At 47.8% G+C, this 26,801-nt stretch overlaps 8 protein-coding genes and 1 non-coding gene across 9 annotated transcripts; 6 read left to right on the top strand and 3 right to left on the bottom strand.

Moving 5' to 3' along the window:
• Window positions 1-410: 410 nt before the first annotated feature.
• Window positions 411-4,452, top strand: FVEG_15464 (hypothetical protein; the record flags this gene model as incomplete). Its single annotated transcript, XM_018904590.1, has 7 exons — window positions 411-921; window positions 987-1,627; window positions 1,758-1,877; window positions 1,933-2,033; window positions 2,085-2,285; window positions 3,141-3,843; window positions 3,892-4,452. 7 exons carry the CDS (start codon window positions 411-413, stop codon window positions 4,450-4,452), a joined length of 2,838 nt encoding a protein of 945 aa, XP_018748807.1.
• Window positions 4,453-7,939: 3,487 nt separating this feature from the next.
• Window positions 7,940-9,148, top strand: FVEG_04374 (hypothetical protein; the record flags this gene model as incomplete). Its single annotated transcript, XM_018892165.1, has 3 exons — window positions 7,940-8,228; window positions 8,279-8,684; window positions 8,734-9,148. The coding sequence occupies 3 exons, from the start codon at window positions 7,940-7,942 to the stop codon at window positions 9,146-9,148; spliced, it is 1,110 nt and encodes a 369-aa protein (XP_018748806.1).
• Window positions 9,149-10,058: 910 nt separating this feature from the next.
• Window positions 10,059-10,781, top strand: FVEG_04373 (hypothetical protein; the record flags this gene model as incomplete). Its single annotated transcript, XM_018892164.1, has 2 exons — window positions 10,059-10,131; window positions 10,180-10,781. 2 exons carry the CDS (start codon window positions 10,059-10,061, stop codon window positions 10,779-10,781), a joined length of 675 nt encoding a protein of 224 aa, XP_018748805.1.
• A 740-nt stretch (window positions 10,782-11,521) lies between these two features.
• On the bottom strand, window positions 11,522-12,742 carry FVEG_04372 (hypothetical protein; the record flags this gene model as incomplete). Its single annotated transcript, XM_018892163.1, has 1 exon — window positions 11,522-12,742. One exon carries the CDS (start codon window positions 12,740-12,742, stop codon window positions 11,522-11,524), a length of 1,221 nt encoding a protein of 406 aa, XP_018748804.1.
• Window positions 12,743-14,951: 2,209 nt separating this feature from the next.
• On the top strand, window positions 14,952-16,775 carry FVEG_04371 (hypothetical protein; the record flags this gene model as incomplete). Its single annotated transcript, XM_018892162.1, has 1 exon — window positions 14,952-16,775. The coding sequence occupies one exon, from the start codon at window positions 14,952-14,954 to the stop codon at window positions 16,773-16,775; it is 1,824 nt and encodes a 607-aa protein (XP_018748803.1).
• Window positions 16,776-17,497: 722 nt separating this feature from the next.
• Window positions 17,498-18,568, bottom strand: FVEG_15463 (hypothetical protein; the record flags this gene model as incomplete). The annotated part of the gene is made up of 1 exon (XM_018904589.1): window positions 17,498-18,568. One exon carries the CDS (start codon window positions 18,566-18,568, stop codon window positions 17,498-17,500), a length of 1,071 nt encoding a protein of 356 aa, XP_018748802.1.
• Window positions 18,569-21,060: 2,492 nt separating this feature from the next.
• FVEG_04370 (cyanide hydratase) lies at window positions 21,061-22,229 on the top strand (the record flags this gene model as incomplete). The annotated part of the gene is made up of 3 exons (XM_018892161.1): window positions 21,061-21,108; window positions 21,156-21,249; window positions 21,301-22,229. 3 exons carry the CDS (start codon window positions 21,061-21,063, stop codon window positions 22,227-22,229), a joined length of 1,071 nt encoding a protein of 356 aa, XP_018748801.1.
• Window positions 22,230-23,408: 1,179 nt separating this feature from the next.
• FVEG_15462 lies at window positions 23,409-23,498 on the top strand. Its single transcript has one exon. It is a non-coding gene; the product is annotated as a tRNA-Arg (tRNA).
• A 730-nt stretch (window positions 23,499-24,228) lies between these two features.
• On the bottom strand, window positions 24,229-26,496 carry FVEG_04369 (hypothetical protein). The gene is made up of 2 exons (XM_018892160.1): window positions 25,013-26,496; window positions 24,229-24,954 (listed from the first exon to the last, which is right to left on the bottom strand). Exons 1-2 carry the CDS (start codon window positions 26,400-26,402, stop codon window positions 24,455-24,457), a joined length of 1,890 nt encoding a protein of 629 aa, XP_018748800.1. The 5' UTR covers window positions 26,403-26,496; the 3' UTR covers window positions 24,229-24,454.
• Window positions 26,497-26,801: the final 305 nt, after the last annotated feature.

Genomic DNA, 26,801 nt, shown 5'->3' with positions numbered 1-26,801 from the left:
CTAACTACCCCCAAGGCCTCGGTCTCAATGAATCGAAGAACTGATAGAAGCCGGTTAAGAATATTGCCGGCTTTTGATAAGCTCTGACTATTACCTTCGGCTTTCTCCCCGATGGCGTTCATCCTTGTAAGTTCTTCTACCAGGATGCCCCAAACTTTGTCTTCAGCCAACCACCTTGATGCATTATGTTGCATGTAATCCGGGGCCCCAGATTCCCCCGCACATTATGGACAGATCAGTGGGGGTTGAGATTTCCTTGCAGGCTGAAGCTTTCCCCAGTACTCCCTCGTGAGATATAAAGGTGCTTCGCTCCTGCAACACTGAAGATCTACAGTTCTTAAATCTATTATCCTCCAAGTCTTTAGTGATTGCTCAAATATCAATTTCCTTAGTTTGAGTTATTGTATATCATGCCGAAGAAAGTCAACGATGGCGACGTCGCCGCTGCTCCTGCAGCTGAGCACGCTGACCAAATAGACACCATCACTCCTGTTAAAGAAACCGATAAAGCAGCGTTGTTCCTCAAGCAAATGTCCGTAACGGGACCTATAATCTTCACACCCGAGGAAGAAAAAGCCGTTCTCCGAAAGATAGACTGGAGAATCCTGCCCCTCATCCTCATAGCATATTTCTTCCAGCAACTCGACAAGTCCACTCTTTCGTATTCCTCTGTTTTCGACATCACCACCGACGCCAATCTCCACGGAACGCAGTTCTCATGGCTTGGTTCGTCTCTATACCTCGCCCAGCTTGTCGCCCAGCCTCTTGCTGCCCTGACTCTTGTCAAATTGCCTACCGGAAAGGTCATTGCTGGTGCTATCTTCCTCTGGGGTTCGTCTCTTTGCATCATGAGTGCTTGCACGACTTTCAAGACGCTCCTGGTTATGCGATTGTTTTTGGGGACTTTTGAGTCTCTTATTGGTATGTTATGCTCAAACTGAGTTCTAATGACGAGGGGTATGGGAATTTTATTGACGCCCTTGTAGCTCCCTCTCTTATTGCTGTTACGCAGATGTGGTGGAAGAGAAATGAACAGACTCTGCGAACATCTTACTGGAGCGGTATGAACGGATTGACATTCATCATCGGCAGTCTCTTCACGTTCGGGCTTGGTCACATCCAGAGCAGCGCTCTCTTCTCCTACCAGGCAAGGATATCCAGAGAAACAAAGACTTCCCACTCCACTGAATCCAAGATTATCTTCCTCTTCTGCGGTCTTCTTACCGTCGCCTACTCAATCCCCGTTTACTTCCTCATGCCCGACTCCCCGATGGAAGCCAAGTTCCTCAGCGATAGAGAAAAGGTCGTCACTATCGAAAGACTCCGATCAAATCAAATGGGTATTGTTTCCCGGCAGTGGAAGTGGGAACATGTGAAGGAATCCATTCTTGATCTCAAGACCTGGTGTTGGTTCTTCCTCGTCATCACTATTTCCATCCCCAGTGGTGGTATCAGCACTTTCGGATCACTCATCGTCAAATCCTTTGGCTACAACAAGTTCCAGACCATCCTCTTCAACATACCCTTCGGAGCAGTCCAGATGTGCGCCATTATTGGGTCCGGCTGGCTCGCCACCAGACTCGGGCGTAAGGGTCCTATCATTATGCTTCTTTGCATTACTCCCATCGTCGGATGTGTCTTGCTTCTCAAGATCCCCCACACTGACGACAAGAAGGGCATTTTGCTGTTCGCCTACTATATTGCAAGTCCTTCAGGATCCTGCTGATCATCGAGAGCATTGTTAACAAGGCTTTTAGATCTCTGTCTACCCCGGAATCACGCCTCTGATCTTTGCTTGGGAGGCCCAAAATACCGCTGGCGATACCAAGAGAAAGGTCACGACTGGTGTCATGTTCGTTGGCCTATGCACTGGCAACGTGAGTGACCTAGAATAACCGCACGTTTAACTGCGTATATTAACCAGTTCCACAGGTGATTGGACCTCTCCTCTACAGTACTGACCAAGCTCCCCTTTACCGCAAAGGCCTTATTTCCAACTTGTGCATGTTTATCCTTGTCATAATTCTTACGGCGTAAGCAATTCCAATTCGCCTACCTTGAGCAATTAACTAACAGACACAAAGTATCGTCACCCTCTATCTGTTTTTCCTCAACAAATCTCACGCCCGCAGGCGCTTAGCTCTTGGCAAGTCTGAGGTTATTGTCGATCGGTCCATGCTTCAGACTTCTGCTGCCGCTGAGCTCGAGAGCAATGAAGAAATGGTAGCACATGATCATGACTTTGAGGACATGACAGACCTTAAGAATGAGGATTTTATCTTTGTGTATTAAGGTTAAAGGATGTCTCTGTTCCTTGCTATGAGTATGCTGCGAATATCCTTTCCTGGGGGTTAAATGGCGATAAAGACTTAATTGTAGTATATTCGGATTCACCCTGACCCCAATGTTACCAGCCTCAGTTGACAGGCGGCATGTCACCTGTCAAGAGCGCTCTCTGCTGCAATATCGGGACCTGGAGCTCATTTCAATCTGATCTATGACGTGTAGAAGATGTGAACATTAGGTGACGGCATATCAAAAGAGGAGTGATGCCATATCTAGACATGTCGCGAGTGTTACGAATAGACTTTTCTTTCCCCTACGCAACGCAACACAAGACAAGGCGTCATGCTCTACGCCCAAAAGCACAACAAACTTAATACAGAGTCAACACATCATACAAACGCAGCCGCAAACCTTGATAGATACCCAAGTCAACAAGTGACCTCACTACAAAGACAGATGCTATCTACATAGGAAGCAGACTCGCCCAGATAAAATTGTTCCCCGCTGTCTAACCCTGCACTACTTATCTCCAGCATCAGTCACCATAAACCTAGACTACGACCAAGACATCATCAGTCTCACAATGAGTAAGGTCGGCCTAGATCATCCACCTGCAAACTTCTCCAATTACCCACCGAAATCCTCGCTAATATCGCCGACCATCTAAGCGATGACAGGAAATCTTTGGCATCTCTTGCGCTGGTCAACAGGGATTGTCAGTAACTTGCGCGCCATCGTCAATTTGCCGCGGTTATCTTCAATTACAACTCCCGGGCAAAGCGGCTTGCTTCTAAATCTGCAGACGACAAGTCTTCTCGGGGGCTCAGGCCGGGTGTTAGTGCTTGCGTTCGTAGGGTTACGTTCGCTGCGCATCGGAAAGATGTCTGTCGTTATCATCGAAAGTTTGCTAAGGCATGTCATCGTGAATATCCTGAGGGACTTCCCTACGAACAACAATATGCTCTTGCTGTTCAAACTTTGAGGGACGTGCAAACAGCTGTAGTTGAGGCCATCTCATCAATGCCCAATCTTGAAACCCTCATCTGGAAGGATGAGTATTCTCTGCAAAAGAGCTTATTCGAGATAATAGTGCGATGCTCGGCGCGGCACATGGAGCTGGACGGGGAAGTGATTGGTGACGCGTGGTCTTTGGCGCCACCTTTGACGCCCTTGACTTGGCCGCTCCGGTCGCTCAAGCTCAACGTTAGTTTGGCAAAGGACGGATGGAAGAGGAGTAAACTGAAAGGTGAGTCGCGAACGCAGGCGATAACGGTGTTTTTCTCAACCTTGTTCCGTCTCTGCTCGTCTACCCTTGAGTCTCTGTCGTGGAGTGATTCGGAAGGCATCGAGGATGATGACGTCCTCGTCTCGGTTGGGGAGACAGCCATGATATTTTCTCGTCTGAAATACCTGAGGCTACAATGTATCAAGCTCGACAGCGTCGCTACTTCGTCTTTTCTCGGGGCGCCTCGCAAATCTCTTGAGTTGGACGAAACAGTACTACCTAGCCCCTCGATCTCTAACTGCGAGCCTCTACGAGATCTTGAAGACTTTACGGTTTCCCATCCACCATCGAACAAGTCAGCTTGTAGGCGCATTGCATAGTTCATCTCGAAGCTCACTGGATTGTGCAAACTGTATCTCCAGGAGACCCTGGGAGGGACCAAGTACCTGGATGATATCGTTCTCCCTACACTCAACAGCTACGACTTTGGTAGCCTCGCGTCGTTGCATCTAGCGTGGGGGGAAACTCAAATCCCCGACAAGTCCCTCCAAATGATCTCGCGACTTGTTTCTCTCGAACAACTGAGTCTCAGTGCTGGAAGACCCTGCGAATGGCAATACTACTGGGATGTAGATCATGACCAGATCCGTCACCACCTCAGCCCGCTCCAAAGACTTGCCAAGCTAGCATTCTCCCACGATGCGTATCCTTCCTTTGATGGTACCCTCCCGTCAGTATTCTACTACCCCTGTCGCGTACTGCCCAAGTCTGTGGAGGAAGCAAACACTAGGTCCGAGCTCGATTGGGAGGGGGAAGAAGTTGATATCCGGGTGGAACTCATGACGAGATGGGAGAGGGCGCATCGAAACCGTATGCTTGATCAAGCAGGGGAGTACGCCAATATCTTCCCGAAGCTTGAGTGGATGTTTTGTGGGCAATGACCGATGGAAATTACAAGGGCGCCGCAGGGACAAGACGGGTTTCCGAAAGCCGTACCTTTGAGTAAAGAGAGAGATGAGCATCCTACGTATCTAGAGGCAATTTTTAGAGGCTCTAGATATATGATTAGGCGTCATGGATTGTCATAAACAGTAAACTTGCTGGCCTCTTTCAGCATTTCGCCACCAGCTTTCAGATTATATGGCTACCCTAGAAGGAGCATGGTCTGTGTTACAAGTGAAGCCAGCCATGGCGATTTTTGAATTGCCCACAATATTACAGGTACAGAAAAATAAGCACAAGACGATTACAGATTTATCGGGCATTATAGGACTGTAACGTGTTCCACACATTTTAAATCTTCACCTTGTTTTATTTTGGCTCTACCGGTTTGGCTGTGGATCGAAATTCTCTCAGCTTTAAAATCACTTGTGTTTACTTGAGCAAGCAGTTCAGGCAACTGAACTGAGCTACCTGAGTATCCGACCGATCCTATATCCCGTCTTACACACGCGGAGAAACTATAATACTCGCTATTGCACATTTGTGATTGAGCCTGAGCAGATGTTGGACTAGGCCGAGATATTCACGATAAGCGATAAGATAAGATAAGACAAAAGCTGATCCTGCGAGGGAATGTCCCAGCATCTACGAAAAGAACTGAAAGACGTCAATTCTGTTCGGCTCCAAGTCCGGAACTGTTTGCAGCAGCGTCAAGATGCAATTGGGAATTCTTTAATCGAGATTACGAACCAGCATACTGGGTCACCCAAGCAGACGGACCCATGCCAATATACGTTACGCTATCTCTCGATAATCTCAGATATTCATACTCAGTACATACTTCTCGGCGCGACATCTCCCGATACTACATAACTTGAGAATACGATATCTCCAACCCTGAATCTCCCATCAATCAAACACATGGGGAATTCGAAATCACAGACCCACGGCCTCAATCTCACAGAATCCACAGCAACTAGATCCTTCGACCTATGATTTGCTACCAGAGGCTCCAATCGTTAGCGCGTTCTATACGCCGAGGCTAGAACCCTGCTCTGGACCAGGTAGACGGTTGCAGCAGTTGTACCGAAATCTTGGTACCTGAGGAGTCGATCAGTGGATTGAGGGATCCATGCTGAAGATTCTGGGCCGCGAGATCTACTATGAAAAGAGGGGAGGCCTATCTCTAGACTATAAATTGTATGTCACTGGTCCTCGGAGGTACACAGTTCTAGTCATACCGGGGCATTAGTTCCGCGACTATCTAACAGCGGACTAGGTATGTATACGCAAACAGCCTACAAAGATACCCAACGTCACGCGTGTAAAGTCACATGCCGATCAAATGCCCATCTCCCGACGATTCGCGACGTAACACAACCAGGCCCTCCTATGTACATCGCTGATCACCCTCCGGTAACACACGTTCCCGAGCATCGGGTTCCAAGATGCGCAAAAGTAAAAAGTCCGGGGCAGCACGGAAGTCAAAGCGCAAACAAGGGTCTCCTGCGAGATTTACTTCCCTCGGGAGGCGAAAAAAAAAGAAGAAGAGGCTAGCGGAGCAAGCGGAGTTTTGCATCTCCCCGTTGGAAACTAATGTATCTAAAGCTTAGTGTGAACTCTGTTGATGAGAAACGCCACGAGATGCGAATGTCTGCCACGTTTTTGTCTCAAGGGAGAAGGTCGTGAAGCCAGCCCTATGGAAGGATAGAAGAATGACGGTTTTAATTGAGGATGCCACGTTTTTGTGACAGTCTTTCAGGGTGAGGTTTGGTATGTTTTCGGAGGCTGAGGAAGGGAATTTTATCAGCCACTGCACTAGACTACCGCGGTTAACTAGAGTCTATCGGCATGGACGAGTCATGAGGGATCCATTCTGATCGCGCCGCAAGATTAGATTGAGGGCGACTCAACACCAAGAACGCCACTGTGTATGATGAATAATGTCGTTTTCTCGGCATCAATTCTGGAGTCGAAAGTTTGTGACTCAATGGTGCTCAATACACGTGGGCATTATCTCCTTAGTTGTGATCCTCATCAGAATGCCGACCTGAACCAGTTTGTCACGAGGCAGAACTCCAGAGATCTACCAGAACCAACAAAGTCAACGCAGCGTGTTTAATCGTACTGAAGCACGCAATCACTCCACATTATCAAGAGCATCAAACACTCCAAGTCATACTGCTGATCAACGTCACAGCTTTGACTCGCGATGATCTCCAGACACCGCAATTCTTCGGGTCGTGCCAAGTTCACCGTCCTCACTACCCGGCATCCTCGGCATTTTCTCCGCCGAGATCCAAAACGATACTATGCCTCACAATACTTGTTCCATTCAGAACACCAATCTCACAAAATCACAAGGGGCTATTGACTCGTGCTGCGAAAAACAAGGCAAACATATTCAATTACTAAACAAATGCCAGGTATCAAGGCGCCAGCGTGTTAGCGTCGTCTCATAAAATTATAGCGCTCATATACAAAATGCCCGTGAGTAAATAGTGTATGTTCTATTATGAGAATTTAATTTGGGTGCTATGATCCTTTGGAATGCTTGGCTGAATCAACCGTTGGGCGAACAGACGGTGGGAGATCTACGACGGGTCATCGCGAACATCTTGATCACAAATGACTGAAGATAATACCAAGACACTAGAAAAAGCCCAATCTAAAGTAAGGGAGTAAAGGATCCACGATTTCCCGTGATCTGCAGCAGCTGTGAGTTGGAGTAAGCTTAGCGGGGAACCACAATGACTCGGTCAATTCTACACCGACGAGGTTCAGGGGATTGGAGCCCAATGCGATAAACAAGGCGGCCGATTTGCGAATAACTGAGTTTACAACATGAGCAAGGATTTGGGGCCTGAAACTGTGGTGATATGCTTTTTGACGCTTAGACTGCATAGAAACGAGAGTCTTTGATCATCTGGGGTACTGCAATGTCTCACTGATACTCACATGTAAGGACACTGTATTTCAATACTGATGCAAACAATCTTGGCACGCGATGTATGCAAAGAAGCTATTAGGTGTTCGTCGTCTATTCCCATGATTCAGGGGCCATCCATGAACATACTTTCTTAGCTGTTTGTCCATCTCATCTGGTCTCCCAGTCTAGCTCGCCAACCTAGTCTCGGGGCGACAGAAATACGAGACACCTCTCCAACCACTCACAACACACTACGATGAAACCAGGTTTTGCCAGTCGATTATTCTGTCCCCTGCCGTGTTCGGCATCTAACTAGCTCTTCACGCCGTTAGGTCCCAACGCAAGCCACTTCAGCCTCCAATGGTGATCGGCAGTACCTCAAAACCAGGGGGCTTTTTCGTTAGCTAGTACCGAGACTACTGCAGATTCTGCAAGCCTGTTTCTTAAATCCAAGCAAGGAGCCTGTTCACAGTTTGTTCCCTCTTTCCACATTCCTTTTTCAGCTGTTGCATTATAACCTTCCTTTTTATTATTCTTTTTGCAGGCCTGACGTCAACATGACAGGAAGAGGCTTCCTCGTCCCCGACAACTATGTCGACGATCTTCCCAATGAGACCGACATGAACATCGCCTCCATCGCCTGGGGCTTGTCGCTCGGCATCACGCTTTTTAACATCGCAAAGGCGATTCGACAGACGAGATCGGCGTGGAATCGAAGGAAGAGGGTCACCAGTTATGTTGCGCTGATTTGGGCGGAGATCATCTCGAGTTTTATCTTGGGTGTCATGTGTTGGTTTTATCTTCGGGGTGATATTGAACCGAGCATGCAGTTTTTCTTCTTCATCAGTAAGACCCCATGACACTGAAGGGTATGGAGTATGTGCTAACGGGTGTAGTTGTCTGGTGGTCTACGCAGGTCCAGTGTCTTATCCAAATCATCATCAACCGAGTTTCGCTATTGATGGTTGTTCGATCCAACGGTACGAAGCTCAAATGGCTCTGCTTCCTTATCCTGTTCGCTGTCAACATCAGCGTGTTCTGCATCTGGGTCCCCGCTCGACTACAGATTAGCGAGACCTATATCCACTTGAACAACATCTGGGATCGATGCGAGAAGGTCATCTTCGCTATCATGGATGCTATCCTCAACTTCTACTTCATCTATGTCGTGAAGCAGCGACTTGTTGCAAATGGTCTGCAGAAGTATACTCGTCTGTATCAGATGAACATGTTCTTGTGCGCTATTTCCATTGCTCTGGATGTACTCCTCATCTGCATGATGTCTCTGCCCAACGGCTTTGTGTAAGTCCCTCACCAACCAACCTTGTTTATCTATACTGACTTTCTCCAGTTACATTCAATTCCATCCCCTCGTCTACCTCCTCAAGCTTCACATTGAGATGAACATGGCCGATCTGATCGGCAAGGTCGTTCGCGCCGGTAATAACGATCAACGCAACGGCCACGACTACTCCTCACGATCACGAACGACCGGAACATCGCGACCCCACGGCACACGATTCGGTCAGACGCTTGCCAGCGCTCATCACCGAACACATATTGAGCTCGGTGAGGAGGACGAGTATGAGCTCAAAGAGCGTGAGAAGATTGAGGGGATCAAGAAGACTGTCGTCACGCAGATTGTGCATCAGGGTCAACAGCAGGACGATGATGGTGAATCTACTGCTGAGGAGCATAATGATCGCGCTGTTAGCGAGGCCAGCTCGACTAAGCATTTGCATCAGCGGAATTATAGCGGTGCTTAGACAAGATATATATGGTAGAGGATTGATACACGCGAGGGATATACCCAATAGAATATTTATATAGATTTTTTTAATGTTAATGATTGGCCAAAGGCTTATTGATCTTCAAATCTTTTCAGTATTGACGACTATTGATGCATCGATATGATGCAGTCGAGGAGCAATTGTGATGTTCATACCCCTTGAACCATAACGCTTGAAGATAAATGAATCAGGTCTCGGTAGAGGTGAACTCGCGGATCATTCCGACCCCGCCGAAGTAACCGTAGGATGGGAAACCTTCGGCGAACGCTTCAAGCCACATTCATCCCAACAATCAATAAATGCGGCTAAACTAGTCAGGACGTTGCAGAATTCTAGGCAGCCAGACTAAAAACTCTCCAAACAAATCAGGGTCTACCCTCCATCATGACTCTCGCCGCGCGTCCCGTGATCTTAGCACTGAACTAAGAGATCTAAGCTATTTTCTCCCCGGTCCAATCGTTTCAGTGGTGCAAAGCCTCATTGAGCTCGAGTGCTTATTGGTTGGTTTTACGATGTACGCTGAATACGCGCGATACGCTGCTTACATACGCTGGAGGGTGTGATTGGTCGGCTGGGATTATTTGTCAATTGAGATGAGTGTGACGCCGTAAAAGAAGGTATCGCGAACTGAGGCTATGCTGAGGGCATTGTCGCATACGCAGATTTGCGCAAGACTGAAGAATATTACATATATAGACGCGATGTAGAAAACGAAGGGGGTTTGCTATAAAGACTCGGGATAGCATCGTCTTCAATCGACAATCTCTATACTCACCATTAATTCAAGACACCGCGACTTCAATCACTTCATCTTTGACTACTACATAATACCTAAGTAACAACAACCAAATACCTTCACCAAATAATACAATCGCAAATCATCAAAATGGGCCTTTTCAAGACTGCCGATCTTCGTGAGGAGTGCGAAAAGAGCGCTCGTATCCTCAAGAGCTTCGCTGGTTCGTTTCCCCTACTTCATCAATGACTTCTCATTTAACAAACAATAGACAAGAACAAAATCCCCTTCAACGTCATCAGCAACGCCAAAGGCCTCGCAATCTTCACAGGCTTCCGCGCAGGAATGTACTTTGCTGGAGCAGGCGGCTCAGGCATCGTAATCGCCCGTCTCCCCGACGGATCATGGTCATCTCCCTCTGCCTTCTCCGTCCGCAGCGGTAGTGTCGGTCTCGTCTACGGCATAGACGTGTACGACTGTATCTGTGTCCTCAACACCCAAGACGCAGTCGACGCTTACAAGAAATCTGAAGTCAACCTTGGAGGAGCCGTTGCTCTTGCAGCTGGACCGCTCGGTGGAAACGTCAATGTGGGAGATGTCAAGCCTGTGTGGACGCATACCAAGTCTCGTGGTGTTTATGGTGGTTTGACTGTTGATGGGACGGTTATAAAGGAGAAGAGAGATGTTAACGCGGAGTTTTATGGAGCGGAGGTTTCCTCGGCGCAGATTCTGGAGGGTAATGTTAATGGGGGTTGGTCACCGAGGATTGTTGAATTGTTGGAAGTTGTCAAAACGGCGGAGGGGAAGAGTGCAGACAAGAGTGTTTTGCAGGGGATTAGCACTGAGCCTACACCTGGTGACTTGACGGACTAGACGCAGCACTTGGATACTCTGGTGGTGTTTGGATCGGAACTTGTTTTGATAGGTGTTGATGATCGTTTGCTATGCATACAGACATGGATTGGATACTTGAAACCCCTCTATGCGTCTATAATGAACTATGACTGGCAATATCTGGCTGTCATCTCAGTGTATGCTCAGAGAACATCAACATCTTTACTGTGGCATAAACAGTCCTCTTTTTAAAATGGAAATAACTTAATTGCCTCTTATGAAATACCTAACGTTTAGACTGATGGTATATCTTAGAAGTCAGACAGTAAACATGATTGTTGAAAATAAGCTGCTATGCTGTCCCCATGACCTCTTTAAATTGTTAAGATAGACATATAATGAAAGGTCGTTCTGTTCGCTGGACTTGAAAGTCTCGTAGCCATCGAAATGACATTCAGGAGTTCCGTATACTCCACTCCGACTCTTCATTAGACTTGTATGGCGTTCGTAATATTGACCTCCTCATACATCCTGACACCAACCCTTTCCAAGATTTCGTTTGAAAGATACCCCGTGTTCGCTTCAGGCAAGATCCGTTTGGTCGGAAGTCCTCATATTCGTCAATTGCAGAAAACCCGCCCAAATCTTTGATACGTTAACCCTTCTGGTCGCAACGATTGAATTGCCCCGGCCCTAGCCATGTGGCAGATGAAAGGCCGAATATATGAGGACGAGTAGGCAGCCAACTTGAGAAGAAACGAAATCTACTAATCCTCCATTCACAGTATCTCATCGTCTTGCGTAGGGGCTACGACGTTCATCCAATCTCCCATACCTTCGAGATAGACTAGCTCAAAAGGATCCTTCAAAATATCATTCGGTGGCTCGATATTTAGCCAATCGTCTCCCTCGCTTGAGAACGTCAATTCTCTTTCAGTGAAATCGGGATATGGTATTGCAGTCTGTTGCTCCTGTAACCCAGAGGGCATAGAAAGACCGCACATTCTCTTGGCTGACTCGAAGCTTTCAGAAAAGGCACATGCCATTCCTGAATTATAAGATGGCAATGCAGTATCCTGAGGAGCAATATTGGCCTGAATATCTGGAGATGGATCGTGAGTAGGCCCTAGTTTTGTATCAACTGCAGGCTTTTCCAAGATGCTTTCAACATTGTTGTAGCGCTCCTTTGAGTTCCCTTCCAAAGCCTTTTGTTCGAATCGAGTCTCTACTCGAGCCAGGAGTTCCAATACCACCGGGCGTAGCTGATCAGCGCAATCCTCTGGTATATCCTTAGTTTTCTGCACATCGGAAATGATATTCTGTCCCTCTTCTGTCCAGATACCCCTTATTATTCCTGTAATCTCTTTGAAGACTCCTTCATGATACGGATTCTGGTCATCATCGATATCTCCAAACAAGATCTTCCATATCTTGTGCCATTGACCTCTCGGTGGCAGACTCCTCTCGAAACGGACCTTGAGGGCATCTTGAGTAGTGGGTGAGACGCCGTCAGTGTTTTCTGAAAGGTCCAATGAGCAGTCTTGTTGCATAACATGTTCTTGGAAGGGCTTTAGCGCTGAAAATCCCTTGAAACACCTCGGACAAAAGTAATTCGCCATATGGCGCCTCTTTAGGTGCTGCTTGACATCTGATATGCGTGGCATTTTGAGGCTGATGCAGTCGAAATAACGTTCTGGATGCCTTCTGTAAAAGGGGCACGCAAATGACTCGACACATTTGTTGATGTCGTTGCTTTCTTCATCCTGACCACAGTTCGCATCACCTTCAGCGATCTCTTCCGGTGTTCTAGTAGCGCGACTCTTCTTCTGAGGTGCTCTGTTATCCCCAGCAGGCCTCTTCGAAGAATTTGATGCGTTCTTCCCATCGAGAGGAGGCGATTCTTGCTTCATCAGCCCATCAAGCGATTGTACCCGACAATCGGGAGATGAGAAAAGAGAAGGATTTGTTTGCGTATCAAAAAACATGTCCAGGTTCGACATGTCGGAGAACGCTTGAGGCCGTAGGGAAAGCACGCTGTCCACTGAAGAGACTCGATGGAGATCGCCATAATGCACTTGAGAGCCCAGAAGTTCGGAAATAGAAAGATCTGTCTTGCCCACCCGCGAAGACTCTTCATGACGTGGAGCAACCATTAGTCTTCTGGTATTTCGAGAGGTACATCGATATATCTTACTTGATAGCTTTGACCGTAATGCCGTGCCAGACATGGGTTCTTGAGCTTGGGAACTCGATGCCAATGGCATCGTCGATCGCCTTCGGGGCTGCCGATGTACCGACAAGGAAGCCGTCGAATGCCCATTCCAGCTTGAGCTTTTCTTCTTAACTGGTAGAGCAGCCCCATTGCCAACATTAGAATACCCATTGGAGAAGATATTTGGCACGTCAGGCTCAAAACTTCCAGCTTTGCGGTCAAGATTCATTTGCTGATCCCTAATAAATTCACGGAGTCCTAGTATGTGTATGAGCGAAAAGCTTGAGTATGGCAATGCCTCAGCCTTGATGTTTTGGAAAGTCGATGAAACTGGATGTCGAAAACGAGGCAGCAGGATGGGTTGAAAATGAGAGATTCAACGTCACAAGGCAGACGAGGGTGTCCTGGTAGGCTCTAAATTTCGATATACACACGGAGGGGGGTACGACATCAAATAAGACCCAATGTGCAGATAGCCGAAATTTGGCTCTTTAGGAGGCCCAAACTTGTAGTCAAACGTATGATGAGAGCTGCAAAGACTTCAGTGACTTGATTGACTTTTTGGGTGCTCCCTAACAGATGGTAAGGAGATAAGGCAAGCAGATATGGCTATGGCATAGAGCCTAATCTTTCCAACAATGAAGGCATGACAGCATGGACCCGACTTTTTTTTGCTTTGGAAAATAATACATATTTGCTGCGATAAAGATACATCGTAAAACAGAGGACCATGACAAATTCAATTGCATACAAATGTCAATTTCCCTCAATACCTGCCTTAAAGCTTTGACCTGGTTGGCTTTTGTTTGGGTGGTGTAGGACGTTGTGGCTGTGCTGTGTTGCGGCCCGTCAGCAGTCTGCCCTGAAGGTCAAAACCTGGGTCCAACAACCAATCTTGCATACGGTCGTTGTATGGCTGACTCGTGTGCAATTGGCAGGAAAAGCTGCAGGCACAATAATTATCAGCACACAGTCTTTGAACCAGACAATGAACCAACCTCTTTGAAGCCTCAATTGAAACGGACATTGCGATATAGGCGGCGGCGTAGATAGATACCTAGTTGTGTAAGTTATTGGATTGCGGGGTCTTGAAAGCGAAAATATATAATATGCTTGAAACTTGATCTTCCACGACTGGACTGCGTCCATCGCATCCTCACAGCCTTGGCTAGCCACAGTGACTGTTTACGGCCGTGGAATCGTAGTTCGCACAATTGAGCAAAATCGATAAACAGCACAGCCATACTGGACTTGACTGAACTGCGCCATTTCGAACCAATGCAGACGCCCAGAGGGTTGACTTGAAACGAAGTCTGTAAGTGGCGGCCTGCAAAGCTGCTGGTTGGTCCACCATGGGGGAAACTCAGCGAATGAGGTTGATAGGGGTCTGCAGGGGGGTCTCCAGCTTCCACAAATGCGTACAAGGCCTACGCATTTGTGTAGGAGAAACGCCTAGCGGAGTTAGTCCCTCTGTAGTCCAACCATGGATCTCATGTTCTCGTCGTTGCTTCAGTGCTGATACCCGTTATTTATTTGTGAGGTTATTGCTGAGGTATCAACACGTGCATCACAATAGCATTGTCTCTCTCTGCAGAGTTCAGGAATCTTCTTCATACTAGTAATCAGCTTAATTATCGCTTCCCTGTCAAGTCAAGGGAATGTCTGTAAAACTGCTGTGTGGCTCCCACACCACCCACACAGGCGAACTGCGCGAACGTGGACTGCAGAGCCTGATTTATTGTGCAGGCGGCAAAACAGCCTTGTCGCAACTACTCAATTGTGTAGTTGCGGCCAACAATTGCCTTGTTTAAGGAGTCGAAGCCCTCCTTTCGTGTCGAGATGTTTTCTTTCTAGAGCTCCGGGTTTAACAAATCCTTTACCCCCATCCAGTCAACAAACGCATTTCATCTTCTCTTTGTACCGAGTTTCACACACACAAAGCATATTGAACTTTCAAGTCACTTTCACTCTCTTTGAAACAAATCGCTCGTTGTATCATGGATACCACATTTTATGCAAATCTCCGCCGCCACAAACCCTCCCCACAGGAACCCCTTGCATCACAGCCGTCGCACAGAAGGTTATCCAAACGGCTATTGCATTTCTTCAATCAAAAGTCCCCGAATGACTCTCAGTCTCCTCAAGCTCCAAAAAGAAGCTCCTCAACTCCATCGGACACCAGCGACAGCTCTGGTGATGGCGTGGTGATTTACAGCGACGCCGACTACACTAGGATTGACGAGGATCACCAAGCGGTGATACTCGACTCTGAACCAGCAGTTTTGAGGTTCCTGGACCGAATTGCACAGAGGCTCAGATTGGAGTTGGACCTATATAGCAACGATGGCCACAAAGCCCATGGATCTAGCCAGAAACGCCACGCAGACAACCAGAATCAAGGAAGCCGCGAAGAGAAGAAACAGAAGCAAGTTGAAGGATTTCGAAATACCCGAGATGGACGTGGAGGCGGGAAGAAAAACGGCGGGGGAAATGGTGGAAAGCAACCTCCAGACGGCCACAGATACCCTGTCCCGCCCCCGCACACTGGCCCCCAGAAGAACCCCCCTTTCGCATGTCCCTTCCACAAGTTCGATCCGGCCCGCTACGATTGCTGCAGCAGTGTCCGGCCAAAACGCCCCTGTGATGTCTCCCTACATATTAGGAGATGCCATTTGCTGGAGGACGTCAAGCAGAAGACTGCCAACGCTGAACCTGCAGACAACGTTGAACTTGTAGGCAATGCTGAAGCTGAGGAACAAGTTGCTTTCTACTGCTCAAAGTGTCGCATGGAATTCTTTGGCACTACCGCCGAGGCCAATCTTCGACAGCATCTGCCATGTCAAACGCCTCAGCCAGCGACGATCGAACAGACCGGGGTGCTGCTACCTGCAGAGTTTAATCAGCTTAATGCTGCGCGTACCAAGGCGTCTGGCGACATTTCTAAGTGGAATGCCATGTGGAAGACGTGCTTTCCAGACAAACCTGTCCCGAAATCACCATACTTTGCTCTTCCTGGTCAAGAGGCGGTGACTGTTCTACCAGAGGTTCAAGTTGAGACACCTGTTCCTCGCTCGCAGGCCGGAGAGATCATCCGCCGAGCTCTGAAAGATTGCCCTTCCCACTTCATTTTCACTCAAGGCGAGACTGATACGATCGTTGACCAGGCCTTGAATGGAATTTACCCAGGCGAACCAAAGACGAGCACAGATACCCGTTTGGAGGTCCAACAGAGGCAGACGCCCCAACGGCAAATATCCCAGCAGCAGACATCACAACAGCCATTCAATGGTGCTGCCACTTCCAGTGTCTTTGAACCCTCTGCCGTTCCCGCCGCTCCCCAAGCCTATCCACCATCCCATCAACTGTACCACAATCCTTCTGCCCCTGCACCCTTTGCCCCCACTTCTCAAGTGGCTACCCAAACCGTTCCCCCACCAGGCCCTCTCAGCAACACCCAGACCCCGCAGTCTTACTATGGTGCTCCTTTCGTTGATCCTACGGCCCTCACTCTGCCCCCTCAGCATAGCCCTCAGTTGTCACCTCCAGCGGCGGATGTTGGAACAGGCCCTCCTGTAGCTTTTCGCTCAGCGCCTGGACCTGTAGCGTCAGAGACCTCGCCCACATCTTATAACTCTTCCCTTTATGGCCGTGGCCTCGGTGGCACTGGGTTCTCTGTACCCAATCAAAACGGTGCTGACGTGTCTGGCTTCCCTTCTCTTGAATGCAATGGTTTCCCCACGAACAATGGCTTGAACAATGATGGCTTTCGATGGTGGAGCGATAATGGTTATCAAGACCCTAGTCGGAGGTATGGTTTATGATTTAGTTATGTAATGGTTTAATGATCGATTGGCAACCTAGAGTTGATGACTCATGAGTTGATGGTTATATGGTCGCATGGGAAATGGTATTCGGGAGTCTTGAGGGATAGAACGGTCTGCTTTTACTATAGAGTTTCAGCGTGGGATAGATTTGTGTTTCAAGTTTAGAATGAACTTGGGTATAGTTCTGAATATATTCCTTATGACTAAAGCTACTATTGAAGGCCAACTTGCCTGAACATGGTGATTGGAAGTGCCTCTCAGCTTTGTATCTCTATGATCAATACCACCACTAGCCAGTCAGTTACTTTCTTCCATCATCGGTGCCCTTGGACCAATAGGGCCCTTCATCTTTAGTTGGCCAAACTGAATCTATTCCCAACTTCCCTTTTGGAGCCCTAGGCGATGGACATGTGTTACCCTCCCCCAGAGCAACGACGGTTGCTTTACCGCTGCGTATGAGAATAGCACTGTAAGCAAAAGGGTCTTGTACAAGTTCTCTCCAATTCACCAAGTTGATGTCAGTAACTTGCTTGAGCTGCTTGCCTGATCCAAATCTAGGATTACAAGAGGCTTAAAGGGTGGAAACAGCACCATAGGAATATCCCTTTGACGAGTCTTAAGAGTCCACGATGCCTGGTGGAGTTCAAGTAGGCATGGTAACATACTTCGGGCTTGTTGCGAAACAAATACTCTAATATGAACCTCCTTGATAGAGCTCTCTATGTCGATCTACTCTTTCTCACATAGACAAAATCATTGTCCTCTTGTACCATCTCTCCTAGTAAATCCTCGAGTAATAGCTCGTACAAAACACGCTCAACACTCTCGCCCTGATCGTGTGTCAATCCCTCGTGCTCAAGACAATCAGAGACACATTGAGACCCATTTACCTGCCAGAAATCCCGCATCATGGAGATGCTCAATCCCAAGCCTCGATCCAGATACGGAGAGGGCGGGTTCTTGGATCCAGGGAAAACGACAGACCAGATACGATACCAGCGTCTCCTTTCACCAAAGTGCAAAGAGTCTCCTCGAATTAACTTTGCCTTCTGGCTCTCGTTGAGACCGTACAAGGGACCTACATCGCGCCTCTGGCACGTTTCGGTTAATACGTGGTCGTCACGTTGGATCAGCGTGTCGAATGCCTTGTAGCAGATCAAGCAGTGAATTGGGCGTGAATGGCATCGGAAGAGGTGTTCTTTAAGATCCTCGATAGATTGAATATCATCTTTGAGCAGACACTTTCGATATTCGTCTGGTGCATAGATCGTAAAGGGGCAGGCAAGATGAAAGAATGATTTTGTGCAAGGGGGTTGAGAAACCACCACCAGCTCCTCATCGCTGATGTCATCTTCATCTTCTGTTTGTGTATAAATTAACTGTTCAGATGATGTTTTGCACCTTTTTCGAGGGGGCAATCTATCCTCCCGCGGTGCAATGTAATTTCTGTCTGATCTCCACTGCTCAAAGAGTTCAAGTGCTTTCGTTTTTATCTTTTGTCTCTGGTCCACAAGCACATCAGCCAAGAACTGGCTCTGTCCCCAAAGATCGATGCTTTCACCTTCACACTCGTCGCCTGAAGATGGCATTTCACGTTTATCCCCATATTCTGGGAATCGGTGCGTGGCACAGCCGTGTAGTGGTGTATTGGGCTGAGAGCCGACATAAGGTCGGCATTGATTGGCCCTGGTCCGTTTGACTCCTCTGGTAGCTCCAGAGAGGATTGAGGGGCGATTCAGGTGGCGAGAGGTCAAGGTTTCCGGTAACTTGCTGACATTTGACTGTGCCATCACATTATTGCTCTGCATTTGAGAGGAGGGCCTTGGTTGCCGGATTGGCATTGATAAAGGGCAACAACCGCAGAGAAACATTCTGAACAAGGGCTTGAGCCGCTTTACAAAAGCAGCCAGACTTGACATATTGATAGTCGTTGCACGAAATAATCAACTCTCCAACTGTGTTTACTTATAACTGAGGAGGTGTTTTCCAGGGAGCCTTGTTTCGGAAGCAGATTCCTTAGCCACAGCACAGTTGTGTCCTTACAGTAAGCTGCACACGGTAGCACAACCAACCAATAATTGAAGATTGACTGGCATGAGACTAAACAGGCAAGGCAGCCGCTTTTGATTAACAACCAATCAGAAGCATGCCCTTTCCACAGCTGTGGAAGCAAATCAAGCATGGGCGCCTGATCAATTAAATAAAGAGGTTGAACGCATGTTGAAAGCGGGGCTTGAAAGATATTCCGCCAACAATAGGATCGAAGCGGACTTAGCAAAGCAGGCTGCGCAATAGTTCAGCGTATTAGCGGTCTGGCCGATGTGCGCCTGGCTTTATTAATGGTCAAAATGAATGCCACAACTGCGAAGCTGAACTGACGTCTAATCATCTGGTCGACGCGTGTTGCTCAGATGATACAAATATGCCGTATTGCCCGCGAGAACAATGCGCCACGTTGTGAGCAGAGCGCAGCTTGAAATCGCGAATATAATTGTTATTCACATGCCTGCTGTCAGATGTCAATGTGAGAATGGCGCATAGATACGCTATTTCATGACAAGCAGAGATACCCAATGGGGCATGAAAGCATTAGTTGAATACCTTGATGTCTTCTACTAGGTACCTTCTGAAAACAGCAAAAACAAGCTATCGCAACCTGTCTCATGACGTGATCCAGCCATGCAGTGCTGGGTATATCTCACCTGTTACTGGAGCCTAATTGAAACCTAAGCTCCAACAAGTTTCAACCCTGATTGTGCATATCAGCATACGATTCAGAAGAGCGGACGCTGACCTTACTCAGCTAATATTCTATAGCTATGAGACATAAATTTCCAGGACTTAAGAATTGAAATACCTACAGATATCAATAGATTACCACTTGTATTACATCCCTTGTAGGCATTGCTTAAATGGGAGTCTCCTCAGGACTATCGTATTAACATTTATATTGCATAAATCGATGCATTGACGAATTCACAAGGCCTTGAGCTTCATACATAGCCCAGAGGATACCCCTTCCTACTATAAACTTTTACTCTGACACACTGTTTAAGAGTAGATACCCTAAGTCCACAATCCACTTCTACTTTCATGTATCACGATATTATGCACGTAGCTATACTTGCCGCAAATGATGAGCCATGAGCGTGGATCTGTGCCAAGAAACAGATAGAGAGACAGATCATGTACAATTCGGGAGGTCGTTTATCACTAATCAACTGCATCTTGGTGCATACATGCTACCCATATCTGCAATGCTCAGTAAGGAATACCACGTTCTCCGCACTCTGGATGCTGCATGGTACAGGGTGAGCGGACGGCCAAGTCAGGCAGTTATCTTTGTTATCTTAATCAGTATGATTATCATGCAAACAATAGCAATTCCTGAATATGAGCTGGCATGGAAGAGTAGTATTGGCAGCTTATGACATGCACTAAAACTATGATGGATTTCGTATCATTTGCACTGTTTTTGAGAGGATAGAAGAGGATCGTCATTCATGATTACTCAGAAGTGGGAACTGGCAAGTGATAGCATGGTCACCATCAGCGACTCTGTCAAGCAGCCTCCAGAACAATGCGACACTGTGGTCAGCTCAATGTATCCCAACAAGTCCCTTCGCAGTTCAATGAAACCGCAGTAATTCATCTCCTCGTACGCATTCCCAATCCCAACAATCATCCGCCCCAATAATAACACGGAGATTATCGGAGCAGCAGTCGCCCCGGGATCAGCGGAACAACATTGCGATTGAGTAAATCAATGCATCCATGAAACCACAAGCCCTCACGAGATTTCAAGATATCCATTCTTCGCCGCGCTCCCCCAGAATTATCTACACGGCGACCGCCGCGTTGCCGCACGACTTATCAATCTGCGGGCCGCACCACGCCGCAGCCGCAAAAGAGTGGACTATCAGACGATTACGCCCGTCACGGACATTTTCGGTAAGGCCTCTCCGGCAATTCTCCATGTGCGGTAGATCTTGGTGCATGGATTCTATTGGCTGAAAGTTGTGATATGCATGGGTGCTGTATATGAAACGATATACGGAGTACATCATGGTGCAGATATCATGAAGGTCGTGCAGCTACGGGAGAGCTCGGTGATTCGGACTGCAACGGTGATGAGATAACAGTCAGTGTTTTGTATCCATGTACTGATGTTCATCGTTGTATAAATACCATGATGTCTCGCTCAGTTTGATCTCACTCATCATCTCACAGAACTTCATCGCAAACACCAATCTCATCAACAACCATCTTAAAAACCTCCATCATGGCTATCACCAAGTACAAGGCCGCTGCTGTCACCTCCGAGCCTGGAGTAGGTACCAACACTCCAAATACCCAATCACATCTAACAGTATCTAGTGGTTCGATCTTGAGGGCGGTGTTCGCAAGACCATCGACTTCATCAACGAGGCCGGCCAAGCTGGCTGCAAACTCGTCGCCTTTCCCGAAGTTTGTAAGTCTCATCTCATCCCCTCACCTCAACCTCACTACTAACAACCACCAGGGATCCCTGGATATCCTTACTGGATGTGGAAGGTCACCTACCTCCAATCCCTCCCCATGCTGAAGCGCTACCGCGAGAACTCCATGGCCGTCGACTCTGAGGAAATGCGCCGTATTCGTCGCGCAGCCCGCGATAACCAGATCTACGTCTCCCTCGGCTTCTCTGAGATTGACCACGCAACTCTTTACCTCGCCCAAGTCCTCATCGGCCCCGATGGCTCGGTCATCAACCACCGTCGCAAGATCAAGCCAACTCACGTTGAGAAGCTTGTATACGGCGATGGCTCCGGGGATACCTTCATGGCCGTTAGCGAGACTGACATCGGCCGTGTTGGCCAGCTTAACTGCTGGGAGAACATGAACCCCTTCCTCAAGTCTCTCAACGTTTCTGCTGGTGAGCAGGTTCACATCGCTGCTTGGCCCGTCTACCCTGGAAAGGAGAGACAGGTCGCTCCTGATCCTGCTACCAACTATGCTGATCCCGCTTCTGACCTGGTCACTCCCGAGTATGCCATTGAGACGGGTACTTGGACTCTCGCACCTTTCCAGCGCTTGTCTGTTGAGGGTCTCAAGATCAACACTCCAGAGGGCGTTGAGCCAGAGACTGACCCCTCTGTTTACAACGGTCATGCCCGTATTTACCGCCCTGATGGAAGCTTGGTCGTCAAACCTGAGAAGGACTTTGATGGTCTGCTGTTTGTTGACATTGATCTCAACGAGACTCATCTCACCAAGGTTCTTGCTGACTTTGCTGGTCACTACATGCGCCCTGACCTGATTCGCCTTCTGGTTGATACTCGTCGCAAGGAGCTCATCACTGAGGCTGATGCCAATGGCTCTATTGCTACTTACACCACTCGTCAGCGCCTTGGTCTTGACAAGCCCCTTGATGACAAGAAGGGTGAGCACGAGACCCCCGAGGTCGTCTAAGTTGGGGTGGAGCTGGAGACAGATACCTCAGCTGAAGTTACCTCATCACCGTGATGGTCGGATGTAAGATAGGTGTGTTGGATATAAATTGAAAATCTGAATTGTGTATGGTATTGCCACTATTGCTTACACCTCGTCTTGTGCATGAAGTGAAGCATATATAAAGTGAAGCATACATGAAGTGAAAACTGTAGCCAACATCCCCGTGTGATGGCACCAAACTATAACAAAGAGCCACCCGAACCCATCACCTTGACTTATATCCTTGCTGCCATTTCTTCCTAAAACAAAGTGACCCTTGACGGACCTCAGATGATTGGTACTTGATTGCGAACGTAATCTGTCGGTTGCCGGCAACTATCTTCAAGAGTTAAGTTTAGTACCTGGCGACGAAAGATGATTCATGTACCTACAATCGACCTTTAACAGTCGTAGTAGCATACGTCGTCGTCCGATCCCCTTCCAGTACAACCTCCATTGGTGCAACCTTCAGAACACTTGCGAGGAGGCGAGTACAGGCATTTATTAGCTTCTACTGCGTGGAAGCCAGCAGCAAGGAATAGAAAGATGGTGGCTAAATTGATCTGCATTGTCGGCGTATATTGAGCAATAAGGTCGTATTCGGTGGTGAAATCTCAGGTTGGATATTCTATAAACCGTAGGTAAAAGAACTAGGGTAATACATACGCCCAGCTCGGCCTTATATATGTTTTCCCTGTGGAGCATAACTCTTCCTTCTGCCTTTTGCCAATGTCTTTTGAAGGGACGATAGTGGATACAGACATCTCGCTTGCACTTCTTGAGATAGTTATGATAAGCAGTTCTCGCACTCTGAGGATTAAAAAACAACCCACAGCCCCATAGTAGACTGTCAGGTTTAGATAGTAAGAGTCTTGGCAAAAGTTTAAATGTTATAATTCAAGGAAGAGAGAGAGGTGTTGTGGCTATTAAACTTTACAGATCCTGGAAGGTTACACTCTATCTGGAACGAGACACGTAGTTTGTTATTTCCCCTTATAAAAATACCGCAGTATGGCTTGTATACCCATGAGTTTCTGAGGATCATAGTTCCAGGTCAGTGGGAATAAACGACCTGCTAGTCAATCTCATGCCTGTGAATCGCTAAGCAGTGCATTCATAGAATCATATCTTAAACCAGAGTGTCATCCAATAAGATCAGGCCGCGTGGCCTAATGGCTAAGGCGCTAGATTTCGGTCCTCAGCAACTGATTCCTCTAGAGATTCCAGGTTCGACTCCTGGCGTGGTCGATTGAGACATCGCTGATTAATTCTTTTGCCAAGGGTGCCATTTTTTAATCATCCAAATGGAACTTTACTTTTTATGTCATTCTACCAGATTGGCGATAATTGATGTGGGTAGCTCATATTAATAATGCAGAAGTTGAACATGTCCATCTTGAAGAATGCCCATCCTCCCTTGAGAAACCTCCACCTTGTGCTTGGAATGCGGCATCAATTATGGCGCGACATATTGTCAGTAAAAGCTGAATCGGGCTTTAGACATGTCTTGAAGGCCTTACCTTAAGTTCTGTGCATGCTCAGCTCATTCGAAAAAATGGCCGCCTCGCCAAGAACGCCATTTCTCACCTTTACCATACAAGCTTTTCTCTCATTCCCTTCACGTTGTTTTCATCGCGATGAAGTTCACAGTTATCGCTGTGGCTTGCTCTGCGGTCTCAGCCTCTGCTCGTTACTTGCACATCCAAGAAGAAATCGGCAGCTGCCACAATCGAACCGATGCGCGAAGAGATGCACGCGCTGCAGGGTGCATGCACGTCAGCAATTACGATATCAGTGGAACATTATGCAATCCGTCTGGGTGTAATTGCGATTGGGGCTGTATTGAGAGCGATGGGGTATATGATACGTGGAGATCACATGTATGCCCCGACCGAGTAGGAGTAAGTTGACCCCCAAGACAATCCAGTGCTGGGAGTTTTCTGACGTTACGTTATTACAGAGCGACGTGTGTAGTGATCACTAGGCCTCCATCTTTTAGGCGAAGCGGAAATGGCATGAATTGCGAGTAGCCTGTATTCGTTTCTGAGATGGAATGCTACCAGACGCCATTACGCATGTTGTTTGTGGAGGTGGAGCCACAGACCAAAATTAGCATAAATTAAGCTTATCAAGAAGACCTGCCTAAGATTGGCATGAAACGAATACCATCATCATTTATCCGTTTCCCTTGAAGTGGCTGAGATTTAAAACAGAATCGATCCACCTGACATGCTTCCGCCAGTCTTTGGAATCTTCAATAAGCCAAGCCCAACAAGATCCTCAGCCAGCCTGGGCACAAGCCCGTCACATCCTCTGGCCACCATGATATTAACGCTAACAGGCAAGCTCTCATTGCGACCGGTGATTTCACTGAATTGTGATACCTCCCCAATCGGATACACACTATCGGGTGCTTCGCTGAAGATGGAAATCCTGCTCAATGACCATCCGAACGGAACACTCGGAGGATCTAGGTAGACATCGCGGCGGCTGAAGATCCCTGGACCTTGGGTATACAGCAAGATACTAGAAGAGCATCTTTGCAAGTCTTTGTCTTTTGGAAGAACGGCGTGGTTGAACCAGTCCATGAAGATGGTTTTGTTATGGATGGCGTCGTTGAGAATGGAGTCGGGTTGGCTTTCTCCCCATGCCCAACGCGCGCTGGGCGCTGGATCTACGTAAGGCGTACGGCCATCATGAGCGGCTACAAGATTCTCGAATTAGTCATGCAAGCTAGTCATCTTGTCTATATCTGCACATACCGGCGTAATCTTTAAAGAATGGCTCTTTGACTAAAGCAATCTGTTGCTTGGTGATAAGAGCAGCGTAGGTTACGTTCAGTAATTCTGTTAAGGGAGTATTTCGCACAGACTCCGGCCCTGTTGAATCCCACTTCTCGCTAATGTTATACTCAGTAACATTGGTAACGAGAAAGTCAGCGAGATCGTTGGCAAATTGGTGCAGTATTGCGCCCTCAGGTGTATCGTTGGCCGGAAACCCCGCCGTGTAAACCGTCCTTGGGTACTTGACAATCTCCTTTGAAAACACCGTGTAGTTCTTCTTGTACATAGCCGCCTGCGCTGCTCCCCACATCTCGGGATCGCGAGTCAGGAAACCCGCCGTGTCCATCTTGGGTGAAAGCGGCATCACGTTGTCCAGACTGACAAGGCCATGAGTAGGTCTATTGCCGAAAACACCTGAAACTCCAGCAGGTCCGCGGATTGAACCTCCTGTGTCGCTTCCAACAGCAAGGTCCAGCCACCGATAAGACGCTATAGATGCTCCCGCACCCGATGACGACGAGGATGGACCTTGGTACCCATCTCCGCGGGGGTTGAACGGCGCAAGGTACGAGACCCAATCTGCAGTTGGATTCTCCCCATTCGCGAACTGGGAGAGCTTCTGCGTACCAACGATCACAGCTCCCGCGTCAATCAAATTCTGTATCGCCGGTGCTGTTTTGTTCGCTGCTGGATAGAGATTGTACCAAGCACGGTTGCCGCGCGAGCTTTTTACACCTTTGAGGTCGTAAAGATCCTTGACTCCTACACGAACACCAGCTAAAGGTTTTTCTTTTGTGCGAGTAAAGTATAAGCGCGAGGGAACTCCTATGGTGAGAGAACTGCTACCCGGAGCGTGCGCCGAGAGAGTCTGAAAGGTTCCTTCTGGGGATTGGAGAATCGACTCTAGAAAGCTACCGGAAAAGTCATCATAGAGCCGATACACTTGATGCAGACTCCCTCTGTATGGATCTAAGAAGTAAGGTCCTGAGGGAATTTCGGGGGCTTTGTGCCAGCAAGAAACAGCTGATTTGATGCCATTGAAGCTAGTCGTCGTTGATTTACAACTGGGCGACTTCAAAAGTACCACCAAGTCAGAAAAGGCAGGTTGCCAAACGTCGTCCTTTTGCGCCCAGCTTGAGAACAGTTTCGGGAGATCCTTTTGGGCGGAGTTATTGCCAACGATGGTAATAGGCACAAATGCCAGCGGCTCTGTAGTGGTGGTAGCTGGAATGAGGCTTTTTGGTAACGTTCCTTGAACAGACGGCGATAAGAAATAATTCGTCCCGTTCAAGGTCAAGGATATGCCATTTGGGCGGAGAAGCTCTGCCACTGCTGAGATGGACAGGCCTAGTAACGCGATCAACTTCATGACTGGCAATAAACATGTATGAAAGACCGCAATGGGCTGAAAGGAAATGCGCGAAGTTGCGAAATGGAACTCCAATGCTTATAGGACAAGAGAGAGTCGGCCAAATGAATGCCGATTACACTAGGATGCTGATAGGTATTTACCTCGCGCGGGTTTGTCGGATCAATACTACTGTTCATTTCTATTACATAAATTGGAGCGATACAACATTGACATGGTAGATCTTGTCCTCATTGAGTATACTTTTGATAAGGTTGCATCTTGGCGATGATCTAGCTTCAATTGAGCGAGGAGGTAGAGATAAGAGGCTTATCGCCAGGATATCTATGGGATGACTGCCGCGCCTACAAGGCTAAGCGTTAGACTGCGAACACAGGTGATGAAAAACAACATTGTTTT

The sequence above is a fragment of the Fusarium verticillioides genome, chromosome 4 (assembly GCF_000149555.1).
Source record: "Fusarium verticillioides 7600 chromosome 4, whole genome shotgun sequence".
Taxonomy (NCBI): Eukaryota; Fungi; Ascomycota; class Sordariomycetes; order Hypocreales; family Nectriaceae; genus Fusarium; species Fusarium verticillioides.
The sequence above is the reverse complement of the archived record's forward strand: the minus strand, read 5'-3'. Positions and strand labels throughout refer to the sequence as shown.

Bases quoted from the DNA above. Each gene is read 5' to 3' on its own strand.
- FVEG_04369 (XM_018892160.1), bottom strand. From the start codon at position 26,402: ATGAAGTTGATCGCGTTACTAGGCCTGTCCATCTCAGCAGTGGCAGAG. The intron at 24,955-25,012 runs GTATGTGCAGAT...AGAATCTTGTAG, and splicing joins ATTCTTTAAAGATTACGCCG to CCGCTCATGATGGCCGTACG.